Source organism: Cheilinus undulatus, linkage group 21 (assembly GCF_018320785.1).
Source record: "Cheilinus undulatus linkage group 21, ASM1832078v1, whole genome shotgun sequence".
Lineage (NCBI taxonomy): Eukaryota > Metazoa > Chordata > Actinopteri > Labriformes > Labridae > Cheilinus > Cheilinus undulatus.
Window position 1 is genome coordinate 32,193,835 of NC_054885.1, and position 26,584 is coordinate 32,220,418.

At 39.1% G+C, this 26,584-nt stretch overlaps 1 protein-coding gene across 1 annotated transcript in view; it reads right to left on the reverse strand.

The window, feature by feature from the left end:
- LOC121503513 (dynein assembly factor 5, axonemal-like) overlaps positions 1-26,584 on the reverse strand; it is a 39,712-nt gene that overhangs the window by 8,709 nt on the left and 4,419 nt on the right. Inside the window, exons 6-10 of the mRNA XM_041777972.1 lie at positions 24,248-24,472; positions 16,003-16,146; positions 14,438-14,606; positions 8,679-8,826; positions 1,902-2,052 (exon numbers count right to left, since the gene is read on the reverse strand). Of these exons, the coding sequence (XP_041633906.1) occupies positions 1,902-2,052; positions 8,679-8,826; positions 14,438-14,606; positions 16,003-16,146; positions 24,248-24,472 (837 nt within the window). The remainder of the gene's footprint in view (positions 1-1,901; positions 2,053-8,678; positions 8,827-14,437; positions 14,607-16,002; positions 16,147-24,247; positions 24,473-26,584) is intronic.

Below are 26,584 nucleotides of genomic sequence, written 5' to 3' on the forward strand. Positions count from 1 at the left end.
GAAAAAACAAGGGAGAAAAGCTGTTCTGCTTAGAAAAAAAATGTATTAATTAATTAATTAATTATTAATGCCACTGCATAGGACATGGAGAGTCTTTCCATTAACTGCAAAGAGTCCAGCTCCACTAAGGGTTGGTTTGCATGCTTGATACCCCAACAGAAGGGTGCCAAAAAGGTAGGGCTGTAAGGATAAGTTATTTTGGTATCTTTCCCAATTTTGACATTTGAATTGCATTTGAAACATCTGAAATAACACCTAACAAAACTGATCCAGACAGCTTTACTGTCTATCCAAAGACTGGTCTTGTCTCATCCAAATGAATTCTACAAACCTAACAATAAGAAGTCTAGGTGACACTTGCTTTCCTCAAAATCATTCCTAAAAAAATGTCCGTTGTGGTAAATTTCCACAAGAGATAGAGAATGCACTTCTCTTTAATGGGTTATGATCTCACATCAGACTGGAATGATTGCTTTGAGACTGCATTGTCAAGATCAATTACTTCATTTCCAAATCACTCTGAGATTTGTGTTTTCAGTTCATCCTTATTTCACTATTTTTAACAATAAGAACCATGAAATGCAAGCCTGATTAGTTAGGAGAAGCTTATATAACAGGTTGCAGACTTTTCTTCAGTCACTCATGTTGAATTATGTGTGATTTATTTCTTATGTACTGAAGTGAAATATCACCTGAACTCTGACAGATTCACATCAGGTCTGGATCAGTTTGTACAGACACACAGGCACGAAGCCAAACTGCAGGAGTCCAGTGCGGAGCGATGTTTTCATCACACCCACAGATGAGAAACAGAGGAAATGGACAGACAAGGTGAGGCTGAGCCACTGGCCAAGGGGTGATGGCTAAAGCCTCTGTAATGCTGTCTGTTTGCTATCAAAACCTCATGAGCCAAACAGTAAAAAAAGAAGCAAGGGAGAGGGAGGAAAGGAGACAGTTAGAGGAAAGTTTGGCTGACAAGTGATCCGGCATTACATCAGTGACAAGTGAAGGTGCCAAGTGTAACTAGAGCTGCTAATTGTTTTCACAGGGAGTGGAGAGGAAACAATGTCCTTAAAAATAAAAAGCTGTTTAATTTTCCTGTGGAAAGACACTCACATAACCCTCTGATGTTGTATCCATCAGGACATGCTGTGTATTTAATCTCAAGTTAACAAACCCCTTGTATATTCTTGTGAGACGTTTGGATGCAATTACATAGTAAAAGCTTGATTGCACACCAATTCTCATATTGTCCCCCCTGTTTGCTTTGCCTTGTCGTTGAAGACGTGTGAATAGCAGAGGTGTGCAAGCTTGCTTCAGCTGGCATGCAATGGTAAATACAACCAGATGTGCATGTGTGATGTCTGTGACAGAACACATACTGTAACTGGGCAAATGCTCAGGAGGCAGGTGCAAGCGCATGTCCCGGGGATAGTGCCTACAAAAAAACAAGGGCCCCGCACAGTGGAAGCATTGTTCCTCAGGGACAAAGGTATGTGAACCCACTTGCCCCAGTGTACACCTGCTACCTGACATGGCCAACTCTTTCAGCCAAGGAGAAAAAGATGGCGGACGATGTATTTTCCTAAAAGGCCAAGAGGGACTGTCTATTTTGATGTGAAATGGACGAAACAGAGGATTTGAAGTTAACTCTGTTTCCTGATGGATTGAAAGAATGCTCGACTACATCTTTCCCTTACAGCTGAGTCAATAAAAAGTGGTTTTGCAGACTGTAGATCAGGAGCAAATACTACAGGAGACACATCCGGCATTTGCCTCTAAAGCTTGAGAGTCCCTTTGCAGAGGTTGAAATAATTTAGATAAAACACTGTTTTATATGTGTCTTTGTGCAAGAAGATGGATTTATGGATGAGTTTTGGCCTTTCAAGCTGTGTAACTACCTGTCCGGGTGTGACGGCCCCTCCATGCAGCAAGGCAAGCAGGCAGCTGAGGGCTGCGGTGCGGACGGCGGCAGCAGTGCGGCCTGCTTGCCACACCAGGTTTGGAAGCAGGATGTCACATAGAAACCTCTCTGACTCATCACAAAAATGCCTAAGAGAGAGAGTAAGAATATGGGACAAGAATTGATCAGAGAAAGAAATTATTATTGTTCAAAAAGTGTTCGTTTCATAGAATAAGACTATGATTAAAATTAATAAATAATTGGGATCCGCTGGTGGTAAGCTGATCCTAATTATCACCTCCCACCTCTTACAGCCAATTACAGCCCTTTCTCCCATTATGGTGGTCATTTAAATATGATGCCCTTCTCACAAATCCCTGCTTGCTTCAATGCCAATGCACTATTCTGCTGCTGCTGGTAAAGCTTCACCTCCTCCACCCCAGACTCCTCCTTCATAGCACAAACTTGTTGCACCCTCATATTCAGACTCCTGCTACAATGGATTCATTGCTTCTGAACTAATTTTACTGTATTCAATATACAATGTCATAATTGTATCTGTCCATATCAGGGTTTCTAGCCATGCACTCCCTGAAAAGTGAGAGCATGCGGCTTGACAAACCCAGGGGAGCACCTTTTGAGCAGAGCCTTCTCCGCCAAGTGAAATTGTACATCCATTTTTGTAATAAATGATTAAATGTATGATAGGAGTGTTCCCGACTGAAATTCAGTTTTCAGTCAAATCCACATGATCCAAATGCCAGATTTACCTCAGGCACTTTTACAGTATGAACAGCCAGCTGTCTGCACAATGTCAAAATGTGCATGAAAATGACAAAAAAACTTAACTGAAAAAAATATCATTTAAAAAAAAAAAGTGAAGGGACAATTACCTGTAGAAACTCAAAATTTCGAAAACATTATCATGTGGTCAATATGCATATCAGAACTCTTACTGTGAACAATCTCTCTACTGAGCATTAGGCATGAAATTTATTTTTCCTCTAAATCCATGTCAGCATAAACAATATTAACATAAATGATACTGTCTTGTCCTATAGCACCTTTGAAAATATATTGATATATCTTAACACTCAACATATTTCCAAGCCATGACAGACAGTTTCCCACACTTGTTCTAAGGCAAAAAAGATGGACGTTTGAGGCACTGGAGGGGAACAAGAGGTGACGACTGCAACATCTGGGTGTCCTCCTTTCCCTTCTCTCTGTTTTCTTGCCTGGCTTTGGCCCTCTGACATCCTCTCACACACTTCCAGAGTTTTCTCTGCGGTTTTGTTCCAAATCAACCAGCTCTGGTAGCTGCTGCCAGCTTCAGGCTGCTCAGCTGGTGTCACAGTAAAATTGTTATTATGTTTAATAATGGGTGGTGTGATGATTCAGTGCCAGTAGGGGGAGACAGTGTGCCACTAAAGCAGCTGAAACTGTGCTCATGAGTAAGTTCAGTGTCTTCACTCCAACAGGTGTTGGAAGCTCATCATGTTTCACAAATGACGCCTGGAGATGGAAAGATGTGTTTCCACATTACAGAGATGCAGTCCAAAGGACAAAGGGTGGGACAACACATTTGGCCAAATGTTGCAAATAGTTTGCTCATGGTGGATTTTTGTTGCAAAGAGTCTTGATATAGGCTATGTTACTGATTGTTTCTGTATGTTGGTCTACAAACCAAATACGGAGGGATATTCTTGCTTTACTGTCATGTTTTAAAGTACATTTTTGCTCCATGCATTTATGGTATATATGTGCATTTATCTGTTCAAATACAGAACAGTGCATAAGTTTTGTCTTTCTGTAGTTGCAATTATGTGTGGTGCTAAGGAAGGTAGTATCAGCACTGTCACTACACTTGCATGAAGGGGCCTGGGTTTGTTGAAAATGGCACTGCCGTTTAGGCTGTGAGGGCCATGTAGTAAGGTAGGCAAGATAATCCGTATTGGCATGGTGGTTGGTTGGAGTTGGAATTGTGTGTGTGTGTGTGTGTGTGTGGGGGGGGGGGGTTGCTCTGGGACGTTGGAGGTCCCCGCTCAGCCCTCTGGAGGTTTTGTGGGACTAACTGAATTTAACACTGGCAAACAAGGGTTTCCCCTTGATAACCTTGACGTGCTGGCTTTTTACTACCAATCAGTCTGCATGGTTGACTTGTAGAGCCAAATAGCAATGGTTTAGGGCATCCTTTCCTAAACTTCTATGACCCAGTTTAAGACCTGAAAAACTTCCGGGCCCACCAAAACCTTCATCCAACCACAACATGAGACTCTTTTTATTTCATAAACAGAGGTTTTTTTTAAAGCAAATGCCTTGTTTTCAGAGTCATGTATGCCACACATAAGTATTGGCATAGCCACGAGCGTTTACTTTGTTTAAAGAGGTGTCTGCAAAGTCACCTCTATTTTCTTTTCTTATATAAATCTCTTAAGATGTATGACTCCATAAACCATTTTCCCCAGTAACGCTAATGCAGCTGAGTTGACTGTTTAATAGAGCATAACTACTTTATTCAGCACCAGTCAAACCATGAAACCCACCTCTTTATATCAGATAAAACAGATGTTGAAAAGGCGACCTACTAGTTAAATCATCTAGCTGTGTTTTGTTACTCCTTGGTCTTTCAAAAAACATTTATGAAAAATTTATGATCATTTAAAAGTTGATTTTAAGTGACACATGTCACATGTGTCAACATGTGTTGAGCTTGACTCTGCCGCTCTCCCTCCCTCTCCAGTCCCAGGTTACGCCCTACATGCTCAAAACTTATGCACAAGACTTTAGGTCCCCTTAAAACCAGACTGGTTTTACATTTTTGTGTGTGTGTCAAGTTAAATGTACAGAGCTGTTATTACAATGCAATTTTCTTCTCTGGAATTAATGAAGTACTCTATCTAGGTCTTCCTATCTACCTTTATCCATCTGGCTCAACGGAAAAAAGAAGCGTGTGGATACTTACTAAAAGAGGGAAACTACATTTTAAATATAAGGAAGATCTTCCTCCAATTAAATCAAGACTCAACTAAGAAGTCGTTATCTGTTCACACATGCATGAAAGTGCAAACATTTATCTCTCTTGTGAATGGCACATGATTTCAGCCTGCCAAATCTCACACTTCACCTTCTACTTAGATTTCACATCCAGCTTTGTAATCACAACACACAACCCCACATGAAACAAAGACATTATGTGTGTGAGTCTTCGTGGATGAAAGGCACATGCCCGCACACAAACTTACTCTCCCTTTCTGCTTGTTCTATAGCGGAGCTGTCATTATATCATTTCGGTTACAGAACAGAGAGAAGAGGTTTTCTCTAGGACTATCATTGTCCTCCTGATGACATATAGTATGCGTGTGGGCTACAATTTGGTGGGCAAAAATCAGACCATAAATCATGAATGGAGGTATAAGATGCGTACGAGAGGAGATATTTTGGTAGACCGCACAGCCTCACATACTGTGTGGTAAGTTAAGCATTTGTTTGAACCCTTTTGAAGATGTAACATGATTTGATAGTCCTTTGATTACCGGAGGTATAGTTCAGGAATGAGAGAAAAATTTAGCAGCACAGGTGGCCACACTGAGAGTCAGTAAGAGACACAGGCTTCTTTTGTCTAATATGCTTATTTATGAATAAAATATTCTGATTATACTGAGAGCAAAATTCCAGTTTCCATGTTTTTGGCTTAAAAAGATCTCTTGTTTATACAACATTGTTCACTGACATTGGATATTACTTTGCCTTGAAGTCATTACTCTGCTGGTTGCACTTCAAAGGCACTTTTAACACCTCTTCACACAAAGATTACCAGCCTATCCTTTGTATTAACCAATGGAGGCACCTAGCAACCCTCATGGACCTTTTGGCTGCAGGGCTAGGGTTAGTTAAACACAGCACGGATATTTCCATGGCAACCCAATGGACGAGGTTTGTCTTTCTGATCGACAGCAGCAGCTGCTGTGATCACTGAGAGCTGGAGAGGGCCTCCTGCTTAATGCATTCTCTCAGATTAGACCTCTGAGCTCCAGGCTGAACACAGAAAACCCACAAACAGGCGCTCCCTCTATCATTCATCTTTCATCAGTATATGACAATTCAAACACTGAGGGGCAATTCAGGCACAGATTTTTTTTCTGTCATACACAAAATGATTAGCTAATTTGGGTTAGTCTCATTGAAATTCCCAACGAGACGTGATACCCAGGACTCTTTGGGGTGACTTTGTATGGGCTTTGTTATTTATCAAGAAATATTAACTAAGTCACACCTTCAACATACCCAACAATATGATCCTACAGAAGCTGGTGAGAATATGATTTCCTCATGAGTTTTCTCAATCTGAATCTGAAAACATTTTCTTGTGCATCATTTAATTAAAGTTGTAGGTATGGTAAAGGTTAAAGTCAGGCTGAAAATACATGCTTTGCTTACACTTACAGATCTGAAAACTCAGGCTATACATTTTGCTGTTCTTAAAGCTTAACATGGGTTCATGCAGCAATGTAATTGTTGAAATGAGAGATGCAGAGAAGATGAAACTCATGGCCTAATCTGATGTTTTTCATTTCATCTTAGTGAAAGACCCCTACAGTGCTAATATTTTCTCTGAAAACAGATCAGGGTTTCTCCACCTCTTCTTTAATTCAGTACAACAACCCCCTACTTACAACATATCAGCACTAAATTGAACTGATGCGACAGATTAATATCGGCTGTGGGCATTTGTTCATGCTATATTATAGCAGACGGGCCAATGTTTATTAACAGAACCAAGTTGGCCAATGCCAGTGGTGGAAAAGTATAGGACTATTATGCTCAAGTAAAAGTACAGTCACTCTGGTTAAAATTTACTTTTATAAAAGTAAAAGTAATGATCTATAAATCTACCGTGGTAAAAGTAAAAATAATTTAATTTAAAGTTTGTTTTAAGTACTGAGTATTGAGGAGTTGTGCAGTAAAATATGATCTTTCCTTACTGGTAATAACGACAAGAGAACAGATCTCCAACCAGGTTGTTCAGGTAAAGTAACACCTCTAAAATAAAGTAAAATACACAGCAAAATTGACAGTGTAAATAAAACTCATATAAAGCTAAATTTAACACTTTCCAAGTGTCTGTGTTGGTACACGCTACATCAAGTTAAACTATACTTTTGAAAGTCTTTAATATCTTATAATATGATAGAGCTGCAGTAACTCTACAAAATCTGTGTCAAGGTGGGTTCCCTCTGACAAGAACAAAGTAGAGAGCCAACCTCATAGTAAGGCAATGCATACTAATGAAGAATATGCACTATGCATCCTACAGGAGCACCTAAAGTCAAAGGTGGGAACTCTAACTCAGTGAATAACTTCACTCATGGTGCAAATGTGTCTTACATCAAAAAACAACAATCCACTCACTGTCAAACAGGCAAAATCTAAACACACAGACAAAAAAAACATATAAAAGACATTTAAACACTCTGCCCAAGGGCATGCTGGGAAATTTCGCCCACACTTTAGATTTGAAATTGCAGCGGGCAGAAATAAGATCAAATTACTTTACAGAGTTGAACTAACTCTAATAACCCAAACACTGAAGATGATTTAATTCAGAAAGGAGTTAAAATTATACTTTGGGAGTTAAAATCAACACTGTAGTGTTTAAACCTGACACATTAACACTTTAGTTTTTGTTGTTTGGGGATGTGATGTGGGATCATTCTCTCGCTATGTGCTACAGTGTAATCAACAGAGATGGAAAAAGTACAAGAGTATGGTACTCAAGTAAAAGCACAGTTACACTGGTTAAACTTCTTTAAGTAGAAGTAAAAGTCTTGGTTTCAGAAAGTACTCCAAAATATAAAAATACCCAAAAGAAACCACTCAATTACAGTAATATGAGTAAATTTAATCAGTTTCTTTTCACTTCTGTCCAATGATATTTAAACTAGGGGTGGGCAACTAATCGAAAATTAGATTAAACTGCAATACAGCCTGCTGCAACTTCAAATTGCAAAAAATGCAAACGCTGAAATTTATGTCAAAATACCAGGTTAAAACTTTTTTGTAGCAGAGATGTTATGCATTAAGTGATTATGAAATCACTTAAGTGCCTTTTTTTAGAATATTCTACAAAAAATCCTACTTTCTTCATTTCTATACATTTTTTCTTATTAAATATGAGAATGGCAATACAACAATTCATATCCAGTTTGCAATACTAGACAAATTCATCACAAATATGTATTTTTTCAAAATTGTTCATCCTTTGTTTAGTCTAATAGCTGCTGGTTGTGATGTAGGATGATTTATTTATTGCTTGTGTTTGTTGGAAAATACATAAGATGAGGAACTTAAGGAATAATTGCATTTCAAATCGCAATTGCAATATTGGGTAAAAAAAAAACTGCAATTAGATTAATATCCCAAATCATTCAGCCCTAATTTAAACAGAATCTACATTCTACCTGCCATGTGACGCTTTCAGGAAAAGATATGGCAATAATTTTACCACAGTGATGGTATTTATTCTCATCATTGTTTTTTTCCAAAATGTTTAGAATGATACGAATGTTTAAGTTTTAAAAGAATCATGTGATGCAGATTTTTTAATGTAGAAGAGTATGTTTCATAATTGTGATCTCAGTATCAATCAGAAAAATTGATGATGATTTGTTGTCATATCTGAGAAGCCCCGGCTAATTTTAACAGCTTGTTTCATCAGGTGGATTGCTTTGGGATTTTGTAAGTATAGAGATGAGTCTAAATGTGCCCCTCTTACCCCCGGGAATCAAGTGTCTTAGAAGCATCCAGTAGCAGCTTAGCCAGCATTGTGAAGATACTCATTCTCATCTCCGTGTCTCTGTCTGGTTGAAGGCAGCAGCGAAGCAGAGGCATCAGCTGGCTCACAAACTCCCCGATCACCGGACCTTTAACACATAAAATATTGCATTGCTGTTTTAGGAATTTTAAGTGAAATATCTGTCCTTTTGGACAGTAAAGAACATACATACAGATGGAGAGAAGGGGTCATATGGTGTTTGTCTTTAACTCCCACTATTACAAGACTGGAACGTCCTGATTGAACTCACATACTGTGTCGCTGCAAAGTGTAGCATTAGATTTTTAGTGTCACATCAGCTGTGCCTCTACCTTGAGCAAAATGACTTAATCTTATTCTGAAACCAATCCTTTTAACGCTTAATACAAAACCTTATCTTAAAAAAAGTCTGTTTCCTACTGAAGGCACCTTCATTTATGTATTCTATTTTCTTTTTTAATATATATTTTTTGGCTTTTATGTCTTTGCTAGAGATTAGACAGTGGATAGACAGTGGATAGAGTCAGAAAATGGGATGAAAGTTTAGGGAAGGACATGTGGGAAAGAAGCCATGGGCCGGACCTGAACCCAGCCCCCCTTACCACCAGACTGAAGGCATTTTCTTTGTAATTCTTTCAAGTCTAAACCAACTGCAATAGAGTAAACAAGAAAAAGCCCACCCAGACTTGAGACTTTCTCATGTTTAGCAGTGACAAAGACCCTAATGAATAGGTGAGACAGTGACACAGGACTCTGAGAAAATGGCACATAAAAACAGTCTGTATGTGACAGAGGATTTCTATAAAACAGTCTATTACAGGAAAATGACAAAGTCTCAGAGTATTCTCAGTTTCATTCATGCCCACTCACACACCCACTACTAGTCTGAAAGCATGTTTAGAGAGCTATATTTAGTCATCTGCATGTATGTGTAATAGTGATAAGAATCCCTGTCCTGTTTGGACTCAGACATGAGAGGAGACAGAGGAAATCCGGACACTACCCGAGGGCGATGGTCAGCATCAAAAGAGATACAGAAGCACCAACTAGTCACTCCAACTGGAACATGTGAATCAAAGGGTGTAAGAGGAAACTCATGCATGTTGACGCATACCTACTAAGAACATAACAAGGCGGTGATTGGAAATTTCACTACCCTGCTTACTATTTTTGGAGAGCAAAAGATAGACCAAGAGTGAAAAGAGCTTAAAAGCTGGTAAAATGACCAAATATCTTTTGTCAAATGAACCCTTAGATGGTGTAAAATAAAATGTTACACTCAGGGTTTGAGTGACTAAAATGGCAGCATACATAAAAGGCTGAAAAAAATATACATCCTTTTTTCAACTTTTGCACCATTGTTTTAATCAAGTTCGGACCTGATCATGAATAAAAAATATGAATTAATTTTTGGGAATGTAACCCTTACCAATTAAGTGCAAAAAACTCATTATATAATGTGGAAAAAACACAAAGCAATGGAACATTTTTCACATACTACATACAAATTGAATTTCCTTGAAGGGGATTTTTACAGCTTTGAATGTGTTAACAATGAGCAACAACTTTAATTTTCAAGCATTATTATTATATAAGTTTCAAAACTTTTATACATTGTCACACAAAGTGTGTACGTGGCCAAAAATGGGTGCCATGCATAAATAGCAGCAATAATAGCACACTTTTTCTGCATTATTTTTTGATCAACATTAGACCTGATCATAACTTTCAAGAGAAAGAACATACATACATACATACATACATACTACATGCAAATTAAAATTTCCTTGATGGGGATTTTCACAGACTTGACTGTACAATTAGCAATAACTTTAATTTTAATACTTTTTTCATTTTAATATTTTAATAAATTGTTACAATAGTAACTAGAGCTGTCAAGATTAATCACATTAATATCAATTAATTAAGCTCCACAATTAGTGCACTACTTTTTAAAATCATGATTAATCGCATGATTTATTATCCTTATCAGCACGGTTTGTTTGAGTCTGCAACATCTTCCTGCATTCACAACAATGTAGAAAAGTCCACCACTTCTTCTTTACGACTCATTTTACTTTAAAAAAAAAAAAACCCAGACAGCTCAATTGACAAGTAAAAAAGTAATTGTACCTTTTGTTATTAAACATTTACTTTTTAAATGTTCCCTCATTTCCATTTCAATCTATAACAGGTTCCTTTTTCTATGGTTCAGTTTGCATCATAATCTCTGGCCTACCTTTCAAAATAAAAGCAGGTCTATATCCAAACAGGAAATCAATTTTCCTTAACTTTAGACAGCACAAAAAACAAAAATGACACAATAAAGTTGATTTTACAATGTGGTTAAAAAGGATGTGGTTAACTGTGATTAATCGTAGGAATTCTGAGATGGATTGCAATTAAGAATTTTGATCTTTTGGCAGCCCAAATAGTAACCCCACAGGAATCCAGTAAAAATAGTATGCAATTTCCCCTCATACTGAATATAGGAAAAAGATGGACATTTAGTGACAAAGGAAAAAAATACAAATCGGAAGCAAGGACTCCAGAATGAACTGGGAACAGAGGCAAGACCCCCATGACCCTGAAATGGATTAGTAATCCAGAAAATGAATCAATGGATGGATGAATGGATGGAAGTAATCTAGTTGGGGAATTTTTATTTATTAGTAAACCTTTCAGGATAATGATAACTGTTTAAAACCAAATTAACAAGTCCTTTGCACACAATTTTGGGCAATTTCTTGATTTTAATCATCAAAAACTGCATGCAAACTCCTTGTCTAAATTGCACAAATGTGTCAATATTCAGGAAAAGTATTTGGATTTGGCAACATTTTTGTGCAATTAGACAGTGCTTTGCTTCTTTTGATTTAAAAAATGAAAATTACTAAGCTTCTGTCTGCAATTTTGAATATCTTAAAACTGACTTTTTACAATAATCATATCAAAGTTTATAATTCAGTTATTATGATAATCATTTGCTATTTCTGTACAAAAATATGCATATATTGTATTATTATTCAGCTAGTTAAAACATAAAGATAAGTGTTTTTGGTCCTTACTGCCCAGCCTTATCTATTGCAAGACAGAAGACCACATTTGTAGGAATGAAAATCTAGGGGAGCTTAGAGTAGCATTCAACATGAGAAAATAAAACACACTCACACACACACTAACACACACAAAGAGCTTCAAAGTGGCCTTGATCCAGGGGAAGGTCAAGAGCAGGCGGCTGTGGTGTCGTTTGATGTAGTGACCTGCATTGGGATCACTGAGTGGACTTAGAACGGACTGGTCAGTTAGCCGTGGGAGTGTATGTGAGAGTCTGGGTGTTTGTGTGTGGATTAGAGGGGTACCCAGCTGCCCGGTCAATTAGGAAAAGAGGGGAGGGAGGGGGGAAGAGATCGAGATGAAAGTGTGGCACAAGGGGGTGCTGATGATGGAGGATTATTCAGTATAAAGAGAGGTATAGTGAAGTCTCAACACCAAAGACAGGGTCACAGCTTTTTAACCCACTGAGCCACACACAAGCACAGACTGACCCCTCTAGACAAGTCTCAGACACAGTGGCTGACTGACAAACTCAGGGAGAAATGGGGATTTACAAAAGTCAGTAAGCCAAATGGTGCTAATGACAGCCTTGTCGTCCTTGGTGTGGCCATGTTTGACCATGACCCTCTCAGCTATATTAAGAGAAAATATTTTAACAAGCCTAAATTAAATAGGCCATTATCTATGAAATGCTTAAAACAAGGAAAGGATATGTTAACAAATGAGCTAAGAAACAATAAATATGTAGCTATAATGACCTTCTTTTATGCAGGTTGTTACTCAGCTTGCTTTTGACATGACCTGTTTGTTTCCACTTATGGCCAAAGCTTCTGCAAGCTTCCTGAAATTTTCAGGGTAAGCTACAAGAAGGAAAAAAAGGCAATTTTTTCATTCCAAGTTTACTTGTAAATTTCCCGACCACCAACCTAATAAATTTCAGGGATGAAGAATATTGTTTTTTTCAGATATGCTGATACTTGCAAATTAATTGTAACCAATACTGATATTTATATATAGTATATATAATGTACTAAACATTATATATGTGGGAAACAGCCATTAGGAATGAATGGGAACGTTAGAGGAAAAGTTGCACTTTAAAGCTCTAAATGGACCTGTGCGCTACAAATATCATAAGAAATTTTCTACATACACTGAGTACAATCCCTTAACTTTTCAAAACAGTCATTTTTTTCCACTGTTAAACCAATTAATCTGGCATGGAGGCGATCAATATAACAAATTTGCTCTTAGTCCTGCAGACCTCCTTGCATCACCTGGCCACATGAAGTGAGACATGAGTCTTGAGGAGTCTAGTACTATGTTAAGCTAGCTGAGCCATATAATGTAAAAAGATAATAATTTTTTCACAAACATTTATTGAAATGGTGATTTACTGTGCATCAGATAAACCCTGTGGGTTAAGTGATAAGGAGCCATTCATGAATCAACCTATGCAACAGAACAGCTCTTTAATGTGAGCCATGGTAACAAGCTCCCGTTTGAGTGCCAGTTTCCTTTCCTCCATCCTTTGTAATCTTTTCATCAAAATTTTAAAAGCCAAACTGTTTCCAAATGAAGAGCCATTTAGGAGCCAAACAGCTCAATTGAGCTTAGCCAAATGATGTGGACTGCTAAAGAGACAAATTTCCCATCACAATGAGGATGACTGGATGGACATCAGCTGAAGAAACACAGGCAAGATCAGGGCTTAATATGCAAAACCATGGCAAAGCTGTACTGAACCAAACTGGGCTGCTTTTTGAAAGTGGACCATACATGAGTGCCGTGTAAAACTGATTGTCCAGGCCTTAGATGGAGATTTTTTTTAAAATTCCTGCATACTGATGTTTCACCACGAGTTTTTAAGAAACTTCTTATATCTGCCTGAATATTTCCCAACTTTTAGGACACAAATGTATCTTAAGAAATAAAAATGTTTTATTTTTGCACTTTGAAAGCTTGGCATAGTTGTGACCAGCTCAAAACATGGCCTTTCTGGTAGCATTTCACTATGCAGAAATCAACATCTGCTCCCCAAGAGGAGTTCTCCATGGCTGCGTGACATCATTTGAAAAGAACCTATACAAGTTGTCTTGATCTATAATTCACAGCCAACTTTTCAGATGAGAAAAAAGGTGTCAAAATTGTGTGTTACAAACCAGGTTTTATTATGTAAACAGGACTTTTTTGAATACAAATCTGGCATAGCAGCTGCCATGACAAGACATGTTCTGTTACAACTATTTAAATGAAGTATTTCTTCAACTTTGGAAAGATTTGAAATTATGTATTTGTCTATAAAGATATGAAACACAGGTTGGGATATTTTTAAGCAGTTTAGATATTTCAGTGCTCGAGGTCTACATATTGTAGCTTTAAGAAAACAATGGCTTCAAATCCCCTCTGTGAAGTAAGGGTTAATAAAACATGACATAGGTAACAGTCTCACCAGCTGACTTATATGAGATGAATCCAATGGCATATATTCAGTCTGCTGACAGATGCAGAGATTTTCTCATCATTGAAGGTCTTCTGACAGGCTAATTTCTCAAAACCTTACTATTTTTCTATGACCATTACTGTGTCTCTATACAGGCAATCTTCAGCACCTGCTGTAAAATTTGGCAAAGTCTTCAAAAAACTCAAGCATCACTTCTCACCTGATTGCGTGACCATCACATGCAGTTGGAGTCTCTGTGGGGAGTAACTGGACCAGGTGTTGACTGAGGCAGACAGCCAGTCCAGCAGCTGGCCCATATGTTGTCTATAGAGCTCCATTACTGACTGCAAACCCTGCACCTTACACAGCAAGTGTATGTTCTCCATGGCCTGGGAGGGGGGGGGGCAGAAGAAAACAATGTCAACACATTTTTAATCTTTCTTCTTTGCATGGAAAGACGAGGAGAAACAGAAGATTTTGCCCAAAGAATATTATATGAGGAGCTGATGAGAAAGAGTGACAACGTGCTCAGAGTGTTGTGTTTAACAATTACAGCTGTTTTCTTGTAATTTCAGTAATTCCTGACAAACATGGGAAGCGACAAAACACCAAGTGAAACCATGGGAAGAACAACACATCAGACATGGCGAGGTCTTACACATAAAACCACTTAGAAACAAAAACCCTGACAGATACACAGGATGTCAAAAAGACACAGGAACCGACAGAAAAGCCCCGCACACATATATATACACACAGACACAAAGCAATAAAGCTGAGCTGGGAGGAAAGGGCAAGAATGAGAGATAGGAGAGTAAATAATTAGCTGACTCTTTAGGGCAGGGAAACTGACCTTAAGGGCACTTCATAGTTCCCTTCATAGTCCCTCAGGGACACACAGGGACAGAGACAATGTCTGAGTCACAGTTCAGCCCCTTCAGAAGAGAGCTAGACAACCCTGAGCTGTCCAGTGATGGGAAAGCCACGCCCCTTTTCTGAGAATCAAGGACTGCTTTTCCCCTTGGTCCGGGAATGCCCAGGGCCATTCTCACCCTCCCTCTTTATTTCTTAATCCATTCCTTCTCATCTCTTCCGTAGCTCTGCTCCCAGTCTGGACTTATGGACTGATGCAGACACACATAAACAAACACACAAACTCTGGTGGCCTGTGTGGTGTCTAGCATGCATCAGTGCCAAAGACTTCCCGCTTTTCTCCCTGTCATTAACCTCCTACGGCGACAAGCATCGAGGCGACACTCTTGCCTCATATAATGATGGCTCAACTTGTCGCTGTTTCTGTTGCATTCTGAGGCTGACCACAACATGAAAGCTCGCTGCTTGCGTATCATCTGGCTACAGTGGCCCAGAGGAGGCGTTATGGAGCTATAAATGGGGGCTGAGCTGATGACACACACCAGTTAGGCAACACAACTCTTCTCTCTAAGTGTTTTTGTTTTACATTTCTGTCTGTCTTCTCTCCACCTTGCTACCACCTCTTTTCACCTAAGGTCTGAATTTAAAGTTCCACTCCAAAGGTGCAATTTCAGCTCCCCTGGCTAAGTGGGTAATTATACTGCTGGCCATGCCCACTTTGAACTGCTCACATTCCTTGCATAGCTCTCATGCTTCATAAAACACCCTTGTCATAATGATAAAAAAAACTGCGGAAAACTAATATTTGAGTGTGGAAAATCACAAAAAGTGCAGTAAAACAAAAAGCTGGCAGAGCTGCAGAAAGGATATATGTTAATTTGAACCTTCATACCATTTTTAGTGTTTTCCCACCTTTTCGCTAACATGTGGCTCAGTGGAGAGGCTCTGGACAGTGACAAGCACCTGCAGCAGCTGCAGGCTAACCGAGCCACAATCTGATGCACACTGACGCAGCAGGACATCCACATTGACCAACAGCTGCTCCAAGTACACAACCTGGGAAAGAAGGAGAAATACAGTAACACATCTCGTTTATACAGTCATGTACAAAGGTTTTAGGCATGCACAGTGCAAAAGATTCATCCCGGGACTTTAAGTTCCCACCCTGGTGATGTGCCCTGAGTCCGCCACTGGTTTTTCAGGCCCTTTGAGCATCCACAGCACAACCAGAGGCTTGTGGCAACCCTACTATCTGCCTTGAGAGTGCCCTTGGCCATGCTTTTCTGCCATATCCATTCCTTACTCTGCCCTAAAAGTGTGTCATTTTTTCAACAGATTATTTTCACATGCTCCCGGTAATATGCAAGGACATCAAGAGCACGACCAGGGTTGTGTCAATCCTCCTTTCTTCCCAACTATGCCCTCAAAACACCTTACCTTTTCCCCAAGTTTTGGCCCAAACATGCCTAAAACATATGCAGAGTACTGTAACTGGAATACTAATTTTATCTATGAAAGACAGCTATTTTTTATTGAATAGCTTTTTTATTGATAGCTAATAGTTCTCTCCTGATTGCCAGTAAAACCGCACTTTGTGACGGATAACTACGTATAACTCAGAGAGAGAACTTTCCTTCTAAAAACACCATTACGTGTGAGAATATAGTCACTTGTTAGTCAGTGAGCTCATGTTTAAACAAAGACTTGTGGCTTAAGCTAATGTCTCTGCCATCAGTGGGATCATGGGACTTTTATTTTTCCTGTGTTTTTCTCTTTTTTGCAGCCTGTCATTAAAGCTGTAAAGAGGGGAGGAAATAAAGGGAGAGATGGAAGGTGTAAGTGTGTAAGTAAGAGAGAAAAAGGAGGGCTGAGAGCCGCTGAAGTGCCCTCCAGGGCCTGCCTTGGTCTTGATGAGGAGAAATACTCATTACAACCTTCTTATGTGCTCCATTGCATAAAAAAGAAAACACACCCTCATACTACGCCTGACTGACAAACATCAGAGCTCTATCACTAGGGGGCACAATCTCTTTCCACAAATCTGAGAGGTTATTGTAGAGCACAGCTTGGAATTAATCTGTAAAGACAACAAGTGGTAAGCTAAGCAAAGATGCTGAAATTATAAAAGAAGCCAAGGCTTAATAAGGGAAGGAAAGGGAGCTAAGGGACTTCCAGTCTGCAAATGTTTTCAACACAGCACTGAATACATGCTGAAAAAACTGTGGTATACAGTATAAGTCTGACTTACTCAGTCTGAGGTTTGATTAAACTTCTCTGTAGATCTGAATAACTATAGGTTGCCCTTATTAATAAGACACATCTTACCTACTGCAGTCTGTACTATCTAACCTTTAGAGGGTGTTGAAGCTGTAGTGTGGATTGTTGGTCATTTTGTGTTTTCTTTTGTTGATTATTTTGACTATTTTAATTTTAAAAAGATAAAATTTGGAGGTTACATTTTTTTCAGTATTAACACAAGAACCTGTATGGATCAATGATAAGCTCTGTACATGTTTTAATTTACACTCAGAATGTTCGTGACCAAAAAATGCCCCATTAAAACCCATTAAAACCACAATTTTTAATCCTTCAGCCACGGCAGTAACAAATATGCATTTTATGATATTTGGCTTTCATTCTAGAGTCATTGCTACAAACTTGCAGTTTTTCCTGTTCATCTAATGTCAGTCATTTTCCAGTATTTTGCATAAAAAATTGCATGCTTTTTCTCTGGTTTTCTCTGGTAGGATTACTTTTTGAGCAATTTAATAAAATCTTAAAATTTTAAAATATATTAATGCATAGAGATAAAAGTTGTTGCCCATCATTTAGATACACAAGGCTATGATAATCACCTCCAAGGAGACCCAATTTTAATGTAGTACATACAAAACGTTTATTTTTTTGTTTTTTTCCAATTAAACTTGCACTGAAAGGGTTAAATTCCTAAGAATGAATGAATATTTGATATTTACGATCAAATCTGGTTTTGATAAAAAAAAAAAAAAAAAACCAAAAAACTCATGCAAAAATTAGATTTTTTTTGTGTACTATTCTTATTATTTGATATATATGTAAGCCATCCATTTTTGGCCACTTACACCTTGATAGCAAAAATGTATTAAAATCTTAAAATTTTAAAAAATAAACATGAATTAAAATTAAATTTGTTGCTCATTATTAACATATTCAAGACTGTCATAATCCCCTCCAAGGAAATTAGATTTGCAAGTAGGATATGAGAAATGCTTTATTTTATTAGTTTGAAACTTGATTATTTGCTCAGCCCCATGTTTTTCTTCATGCCAATGAGAATGTCATAAAAACGATCATTCTGTTCAATACCATAAATAATAATGAATTTGTGATATAAGTCATAATAATTGCAATTATTATTATTTTTTAATTATTCTGCCCTATTTGTCACACTTCATATCATTAGCATGATATCAAAAATAGCATTGTGCAACACATTTTTCCCCTTAAACAGCCTGGCCAATGAAAAAAAAACCAAAAAAACACTGAGACAAAAAAATTCTAATATTAAACTTGAGACTGTAAGATTCGTGTTCAATGACCTGCATTCAAGTATTTGTAAACTCTCATTTTTTTGGAATAACTTCCTGTATTTTTTCCTATCACTATATATCTTGCAGAAAAAAAGAATCCCAGTGTCACTTTCTTCCTGTATCATTCATCCTTAGCTCCCACAATCATTGACAGGAAAAATCCTGACTTTGGGCCAAACCATTCACTAGCCCATAAACACAGCAGAAGGCGGGGAGTAGTGGAAATAACGTGACAAACAGTGGCAGACTCACACACATTAATGCTCACACACACAGACGCACATATTATACATTCTGAGAAAACAACCATTAGGGCTGGCTGAGAGAAAGAAAGAGGGAGAGCGGAAAAAGTGGTGCAGTGTAATCACCATGTGGACACCTGGAACCAGGCGAGATACACCTGGTTTCATTGGCCTGGGCACGCTTCAGGGGCCTCGTTACACAGTGTGTGTGCATCTGTCCACCACTGGATACATCAATTACACATACACACGAGACTCTTCTTCAAGGAGCAATACCAGGCGATGAATTCCTATCCAGAGGGGAGCCTGCCACCCCCACAGCCACTGATGTTGCTAGGGTAATAGGACAACAAACAGAAGCAGTGCTCGGGATGCCGACCCGTTGCAGTCAGGTGAAGTTCGCTATCATGCCTTTCTTCTCCTCTCTTCATCTGTCATTCAGTAGTGTGCAGCTGTCATTCATGACAAAAGGCAGGCACGCAGGAGACATGCTGATGTATGGCAGCATGTTTGTGTATTCAGCAGAAAATTTGTGGTTGTGACATGAGGGCCAAAGCTTTTCCATGCACAGACAAGATGAAAAGGCACAGAGCTTTCCTTTCTGCCTGTTTTTGTGCTTTACATAGGCAGGATGCTCAAGAAGCCTGATTGTAAAACTGCAATACATTTATTCCATTTTATTCTCCTCTTCCTCGCTCTTGTTCCTGACTTTACCAGTTCACTCCAAACCTACTGATGTTCTAGTGACCTGTTTACCATGGTCAATAAAAATCACAGAGTCACTCTAAGGCTGGGAAATATGAACCAAAAATGGTTTTGCAAAACTTTTTAGCTGCATTGAAAAATGCAGCCTAGTTTTAAATAAAACCCCAATTCTAAAAAATGTAGGGTGCAGGATGCAATGATTCACAAATCCCATAAACCCATATTAAATGTTTATCAGATGTTGGTGCTCAACTAGCCTGCCTGCAGTCCAGACCCTTTACCAATAGGAAACATTTGGCACATCAAAAATCTGTAAAGAAAACCCAGGAGAATGGGCATGGGACAACATTCCTTTCTCAAAAGTCCATAGCTGATCTCCTCACTTTCCAGATGTTAACAGACTTTTGTTGAAAGAAGAAGGGATGCTACAAAATTGAAAACACGGCCCTGTCCCTACATTTTTGGCATGGGTTACTGCCATAAATTCATTTTTGAATGAAATAGTAAAATGTCTCATTCTTCAACACCTGATATGTTCTTTATGTTCTATTGTGAATAAAATATGGCTTTATGGGATTTGCAAATCATTCTATTCTGTTTTATTTGCATTTTACAAAATGCTCCAACTTTTTTTGGAAAAGGGGTTGTATATTTGTATATCTTAAAAACTACATATATACAGCTGTAAGTCACAAGCAGCTGTGCAGGGTATGTGAGGGATAGTGTGGATCTGCCATACCCCTTTTAAAGTAAACCCCTTTTATGATTCATAAGCAAACAAGTCATATAAACTACACAAGGTACCTAAGAACGCGGTGGCTTCTTCTCTGACCACTGGCTCGCCTTTCATTTACCCTCAAACCCTTGACATCATGTTCAATTTAAGACCAATATTTTTATTTTCTCCGTGCATCTGCCATTTATTTTTGTAAGCTGTCCTTTTCCCTGAAATACTAAAATAAAGAAAAGAAAACAAGGACTTGAAAGAGTTGGAAAGGTTAAGTTGTGGAGAAGTATCGTATATCAGTTTCCAAATCTCCAGCATGTAGCCAAAACTCCCTGCAGAGCCCTGCAGTTCCCTTGCCTCTGTTCACTTTGATGATTATTTATGTTTAATTTCTTAACAGGCCTTGTTATGTCCAAGTTAAACTTAGCTTTTTTGGCCTTTGGTTCAAGTGGCAAATAACTCTCTAAAGTTGAATCTTTTAAGTCAGAACGTTACCTAATTTAGAATGTATAAAATATAATAAAACAAAGGTTGCCTACTTCTATGTCTTTGTCATTGTACGTCTGTGGGTTATTAAACCATCATCAAATAACACTTAATCCCATGATAAGAAGGATCTGGGTTGGACTATAAATTTTGAACAAAGCAACTGTAGTGCTGGGCAGTATATTGAGTTCTTATGATATACTGACATATTTTCAAATAAGATGTAGGTGAAGACAATATTGTTTAAAATGATAAACATAGACAACATATACTAGGTAATTTTTAATGATCAAAAATTGCAAGCATACCCCTGAACACTAACTGAATTGCACAAGTACGTTTGCAATATTTGGAAGTGGGGGAAGGGGGGGTTAGGCAAGATTTGGAGGTGGGTGAACTGGCCAGCACCTTGCCCGCTGCATCCACATTTCTAAATGTTGCCAATGTATTTTTGCAATTACACAGTGCCTTCTCATTCAGTTAAAATATGGCTGGAATAATTATGTTTCTGTACATTTTGATACAATTAATCATTTAAAAAAATGATATTTTAATTAGGGGTGCACCGATCGATCGACCAAAATTGGTATCGGCGCCAATTTTCTTAATTTTAGGAGATCAGCGATTGGCCAATCCTTGTAAATAAGATCGGTGGATAAGATCGGTTTCATGTGCCTCTACCTACTAAAATGTGAAAAATGAAAGACTGAAGGAACTGATATAATTTAGTACTTTGGACAGCAATGCTTTAAACTTTTCATTTATGTTTGAGAGAACTACCTCATGTGCATGCAGTTAAAACAACAAGTCTGTATTGTTTCACGGGTATTGTTCAATGTTATTCAATAAAATAAAATTGGAACATTGAAAGTGTATGCTGTCACTTATAAAAAAATCGGTATTGGCCAACATCGGAATCGGCAGGTCAGGCTTTTTAAAGATCGTGATTGGTGATCGGCCAGAAAATTGCAATCTGTGCACCCCTAATTTTAATGTCAGTATAGAATATCAAACTGACATCAGTAATCAGACCCTTCACTCAGTACTTAATTGAAGCATCTTTGGCAGCAATTACAGCCTCAAGTCTTTTAGGATATGATGCAACAAGCTTAGCAGACCTGAGTTTGGGAATTTTCTGCCATTCTTCTTTGCAAACCCTCTCAAGCTCAGTCAGGTTGGATGCGGACCATTTGTGGACAGTTGTTCAGGTCTCTCCAGAGATGTTTGAAAGGGTTCAGGTCAGGTCATTGTCATGTTGGAAGGTGAAGACCACAGAATCTTGTTTCTCACTGTTTGAGAGTCCTTCCAGTGCTTTTTTGCAAACTCCAAGCAGGCTTTCATGTGTTTTACACTGAGGAAATGCTTCTCTCTAGCCACTCTGCCATAAAGCCCAGATTGGTGGAAGGCTGCAGTGGCATTTTTCCTTCTGGAACTTTGTCCCACCCCGACACAGGACCTCTGGAGCTCAGTCAGAGTGACCATCAGGTCCTAGGTTACCTCACTTATTACGGCCCTTCTCCCCCAAATGCTCAGTTTGGCTCTTGGAAGAGTCCCGGTTGTGCCAGACTTCTTCCATTTGAGAATTATGGAGGCCACTGTGCTCTTCAGCGCAGCAGACATATTTTGTAGCTTCCCCAGATCTCTGCCTTGCGACAATCCTGTCTCTAAGCTCTGCAGGCACTTCCTTTGACCTCATGACTTGGTTTTTACTCTGATGTGCACTGTCAGCTGTAAGGCCTTCTATAGAGAGATGTGCGTCTTCCAAAATCATGTCCAATCAATCTAATTTACCACAGACTGACTCCAATCAAAGTGTAGAAACATCTTAGCAATGATCAAGAGAAATGAGAGGCACCTGAGCTAAATTTCAAGTGTTTTTGCAAGGGGTCTGAATACTAATGTCAATGTGATATTTCTAGTTTATTTTTTTAATGAACTTGCAACAATTTCAGACAGACTTTCTGGTCCGTATTACCAAGCCCTAAGCTGCTGTGCTTTAAGTCTTTGAAAACTATTCTGGGTCAGCATTTCAGCAGACAGACGGACATGGATGCAGGTGCTCCTGTCTGATGTGGTGTTATTTACAGCCACATGGTGATCCGGCCCTGCTCCCTTCAATGAACCCTGCCTGTTGTTAAAGAATGTTGCAGGTGCTTTGTCTAGCTGTGCTTTACGCTCTGACCTCAGAAACCGAGACAGAAGGAATGACAGAGTGAGATAGACGGACAAACAGAGAGAGAGGAAACAGAGGTCTGCTCCCATCTGTGTGACAATGCTGACCGTCCCGTCCTGTTAGTTCTGTCTTTGGTTGACCCCTTCGGATAGCGATGAAGGAAGACAGAGGGGGGTCAGTTTTCCTCCCCATTTATCACCGGCCTTGACCAGGCAGGCTTTGAAATTTCAGTGATTCTTTTAATGGCATGGCTGAACCCCAGTCCTGTGCTATAACCTTGCACATAGCCATAAAAAACAAAGGCTATGCATGGCCTCATTGGCTCAAAGGGGTCGGAGAAGCCATGCAGGGGTCACAAGAAATTAGTGGATTTCTGTTATTATTATCTCAGGGAGGATATTCTTACAGGCCACAGTGAGGGGATGGGGTCATGGATACAGGTGAGTCAGGATCAGAAAATAGCTCTCTGCCAGACTACTGTTATTTTGAGTCTGAAAGGAAAACACATTTGGTGCAAGAGGAAAGGAAGAGGTGAAGATTGTGCATTGGACGCAGTGGGGTTTTTCCACTGAGAGACTATCATTTGTTGGAAAAACTAAAACCATTTTACATGATGTCTGCTATGTAATTAAAATAAAGATATTGGAAGATATGCAAGATTTGAAAGTCCCACGTAGCATGACTGTCATTTAGCAGGATTGTGATTCTGGAGGATTACTGACCTTAATGAACTCCCCATGTACAGTAGTGTTATTTAAACTACTTCTCAACTCTTCAGCTAAAGCCCTTTTAGACACAAGTGGCATCTTATCATAAAATCTATTTACATACGGGACAAATTAGGCAAGAAATATGCAAACTGTGCTGTACTGTCACTGCCAAAAATAAGAGAGTAAGGGTACATGTGGAGGGTAGAAATGACCTTCTATGACACTGCCAAGATCACCTAACAAGAGTGGAAAAGAAAAACAGCTGGTGCACGCAGATCAGGAAGGAAAATCAAGACATGGCAGTTGGGGCAGAGAAAATCTGGCATAGATGTCATCAAAACAAGTCTGACTTTGATGTTTCACTCTTTTCCTCCCCATAGTGCACTTATGGAGCTTTGGTACGCCACAGAAGCTATTCAGCTAACAATGTTTGAGGGATGTTGGGGTGTTGGGTGTAGACAGATTACTAGGAAAGAGCAGTCGTTTTCAGGTAAATATTTAAAAACAGGTGAATCACAACCAAACACAAGAATCTTTCTGCTGACCTGCTGATATTCCTGGCAGACATCAGGCTGGGCCAGTGTGTTGGCAATCTGTTCGAGATGTGGTTTAAGGAGGGGTCTGGGGCAGCCTCCGAGCACAGCAGCCAGTACCATGAGTGGGGCCCAGGGGTGAGAGGAAGACGATGGAGCTGTTACATGATCCAACATCAGCTTGAGGAAGACGGCAGGAGGGACAAATGTCCCCAAAAGCTTGGCAGCTGCTAGGCACTAGATGTGGGTAAGACATGGGAGAAGAGAGATAGACAGAGGCAGAGAGAATGAGACCAGGAAGTCAGACAATGTTAACAGGTGTGTCCTAAGTCCTTGAACCCTGAACCCAGTATAAATTAAGGACATACAGTGCTGTGAAAAAGTATTTCCCCTTCCTGATTTCTAATGTTTTTTAGTATAATTGCCACATTTAAATAAATCTGACCATCAAACAAATTCTAATATTAGAGCCATTCAAACCTACCTGGTCCTATGTGAACAAAGTAATGCCCCTCTCCACATTTTTGGAGAGCTGAGTTCAATTTCACTAACCCCAACCAGGCCTGATTACTGCCAGACTTGTTAAATCATGAAATCCCTTAAATAGAACCAGTCTGACCATGTGAAGAAGGCTAAAAGATCTCAAAAAGCAACACATAATGGCGCCATCTGAAGAAATTCAAGAACAGGTAAGAAGCAAAGTCAGTGACATCTATCAGTCTGGAAAGGGTCACAAAGCCATTTCCAAGACTTTTGTACTTGGCCAACCACAGTAAGAGCCATTATCCACAAATGGAGAAAACTTGGAACAGTGGTGAACATTCCCGGCAATGGCTAGCCTACCAAAGAAACTCCAAGAGTGCATCAACAACTCATCCAGGAGGTCACAAAAGAACCCAGAAAACCATCTAAAGACCTACAGGCTTCACTTGACTCAGTTAAGGTCAGTGTTCATGACTCAAAAATAAGAAAAAGACTAGGCAAAAAAATGTCATCCATGGGAGAGTTTCAAGGCCAAAACCACTGCTGACCAGATAGAACACAAAGGCTCAACAGACATTTGCCAAAAATATCTTGTTGAGCCAAAAGACATCTATGGACTGATGAGACAAAAATGAACTTTTTTTGAAAGGTTGTGTTACATCGGACGTACAACTAACACAGCATTAGTCGTTACGGATGGAATCATGAATTCTGCACCCTGCACACTGAATGTCTGGCTATCAGTTTGTGACCTCAAGCTTAAGCCCATGTTCGTTATGCAGCAGGCAATGATCTGAAACACGCCAGCCTTTCCACCTCTGAATGGCTTAAGAAAAGAATAAATGAAGGTTTTGGAGTGGTCTAGTCAAAGTCAGGACTTAAATCTGATTAAAAGGCGTGACATGACCTTAAACAGGCTGTTCATGCTCCAAACCCCTCCAATGTGGCCGAATTAAAACAATTCTGCAAAGAAGAGTGGGTCATAAATTTCTCCACTGCAATGTGAAAGACTCATTGCCAGTTATTGTAAACACTTGCTTGCAGTTGTTGCCGCCGAGGACGGTACACCCAGTTATTAGGTTTGGGGAGGAACTACTTTTTCACATAAGGCCAGATAGGTTTGGATGGGTTTTCCCTTAATAAATGAAATCATCATTTAAAAACTGCATTTTTCATTTACTCTGGTTATCTAATATCAAAATTAGTTTGATGGTCTGAAATATTTAAGTGTTACAATTATGCAATAAAAGAACAAAATTGGGAAGGGACATACTTTTTCACAGCACTGTACCTAAGAATGCTGACTAACAGCTCAGATGTGTCCTGAAATGATTTTATCTGGTAAAAACTGACTTAAAATACAGAAATACAAAATTTCTGATTGTGTTAGATCAGAGGTTGAACTTTATCAAATACCCTACATGATGCAAAAACAGTGAACTTAAAGGGTTACTTCAACATTTTGGCAAATTTGCCCATTGCCATAATCCCTATAGTCTTAGTAATAGGTTCGTTACCTTCAGTTGTTGGTGCAAGCTGTTTTTAGATTGCCCGCTGCCGAGTTCGGACCTGCTGTGCGAACTCAATATAAGCAAACGGTATTCCGACTTTCCCTCATCAAACTCATCAAATACACAATCCAACAACTCCAAAACGCTCTCGTGGACAAGTTGTGACCTGCACAATCACCACGCTATGAAATAATAACGTATAATTATGTAACATTATGACGCATGAAGCAAATACTCTGAACTATTTCTTGAGTGAACCACTTGGCGGAGTGACACAGTGCAGCAGCCATACCTGAAGTGTAGTTCCAGCTTTGCGTTTAGCTTTAAAACATCTCCGTCTCGTATTGTTCTATGA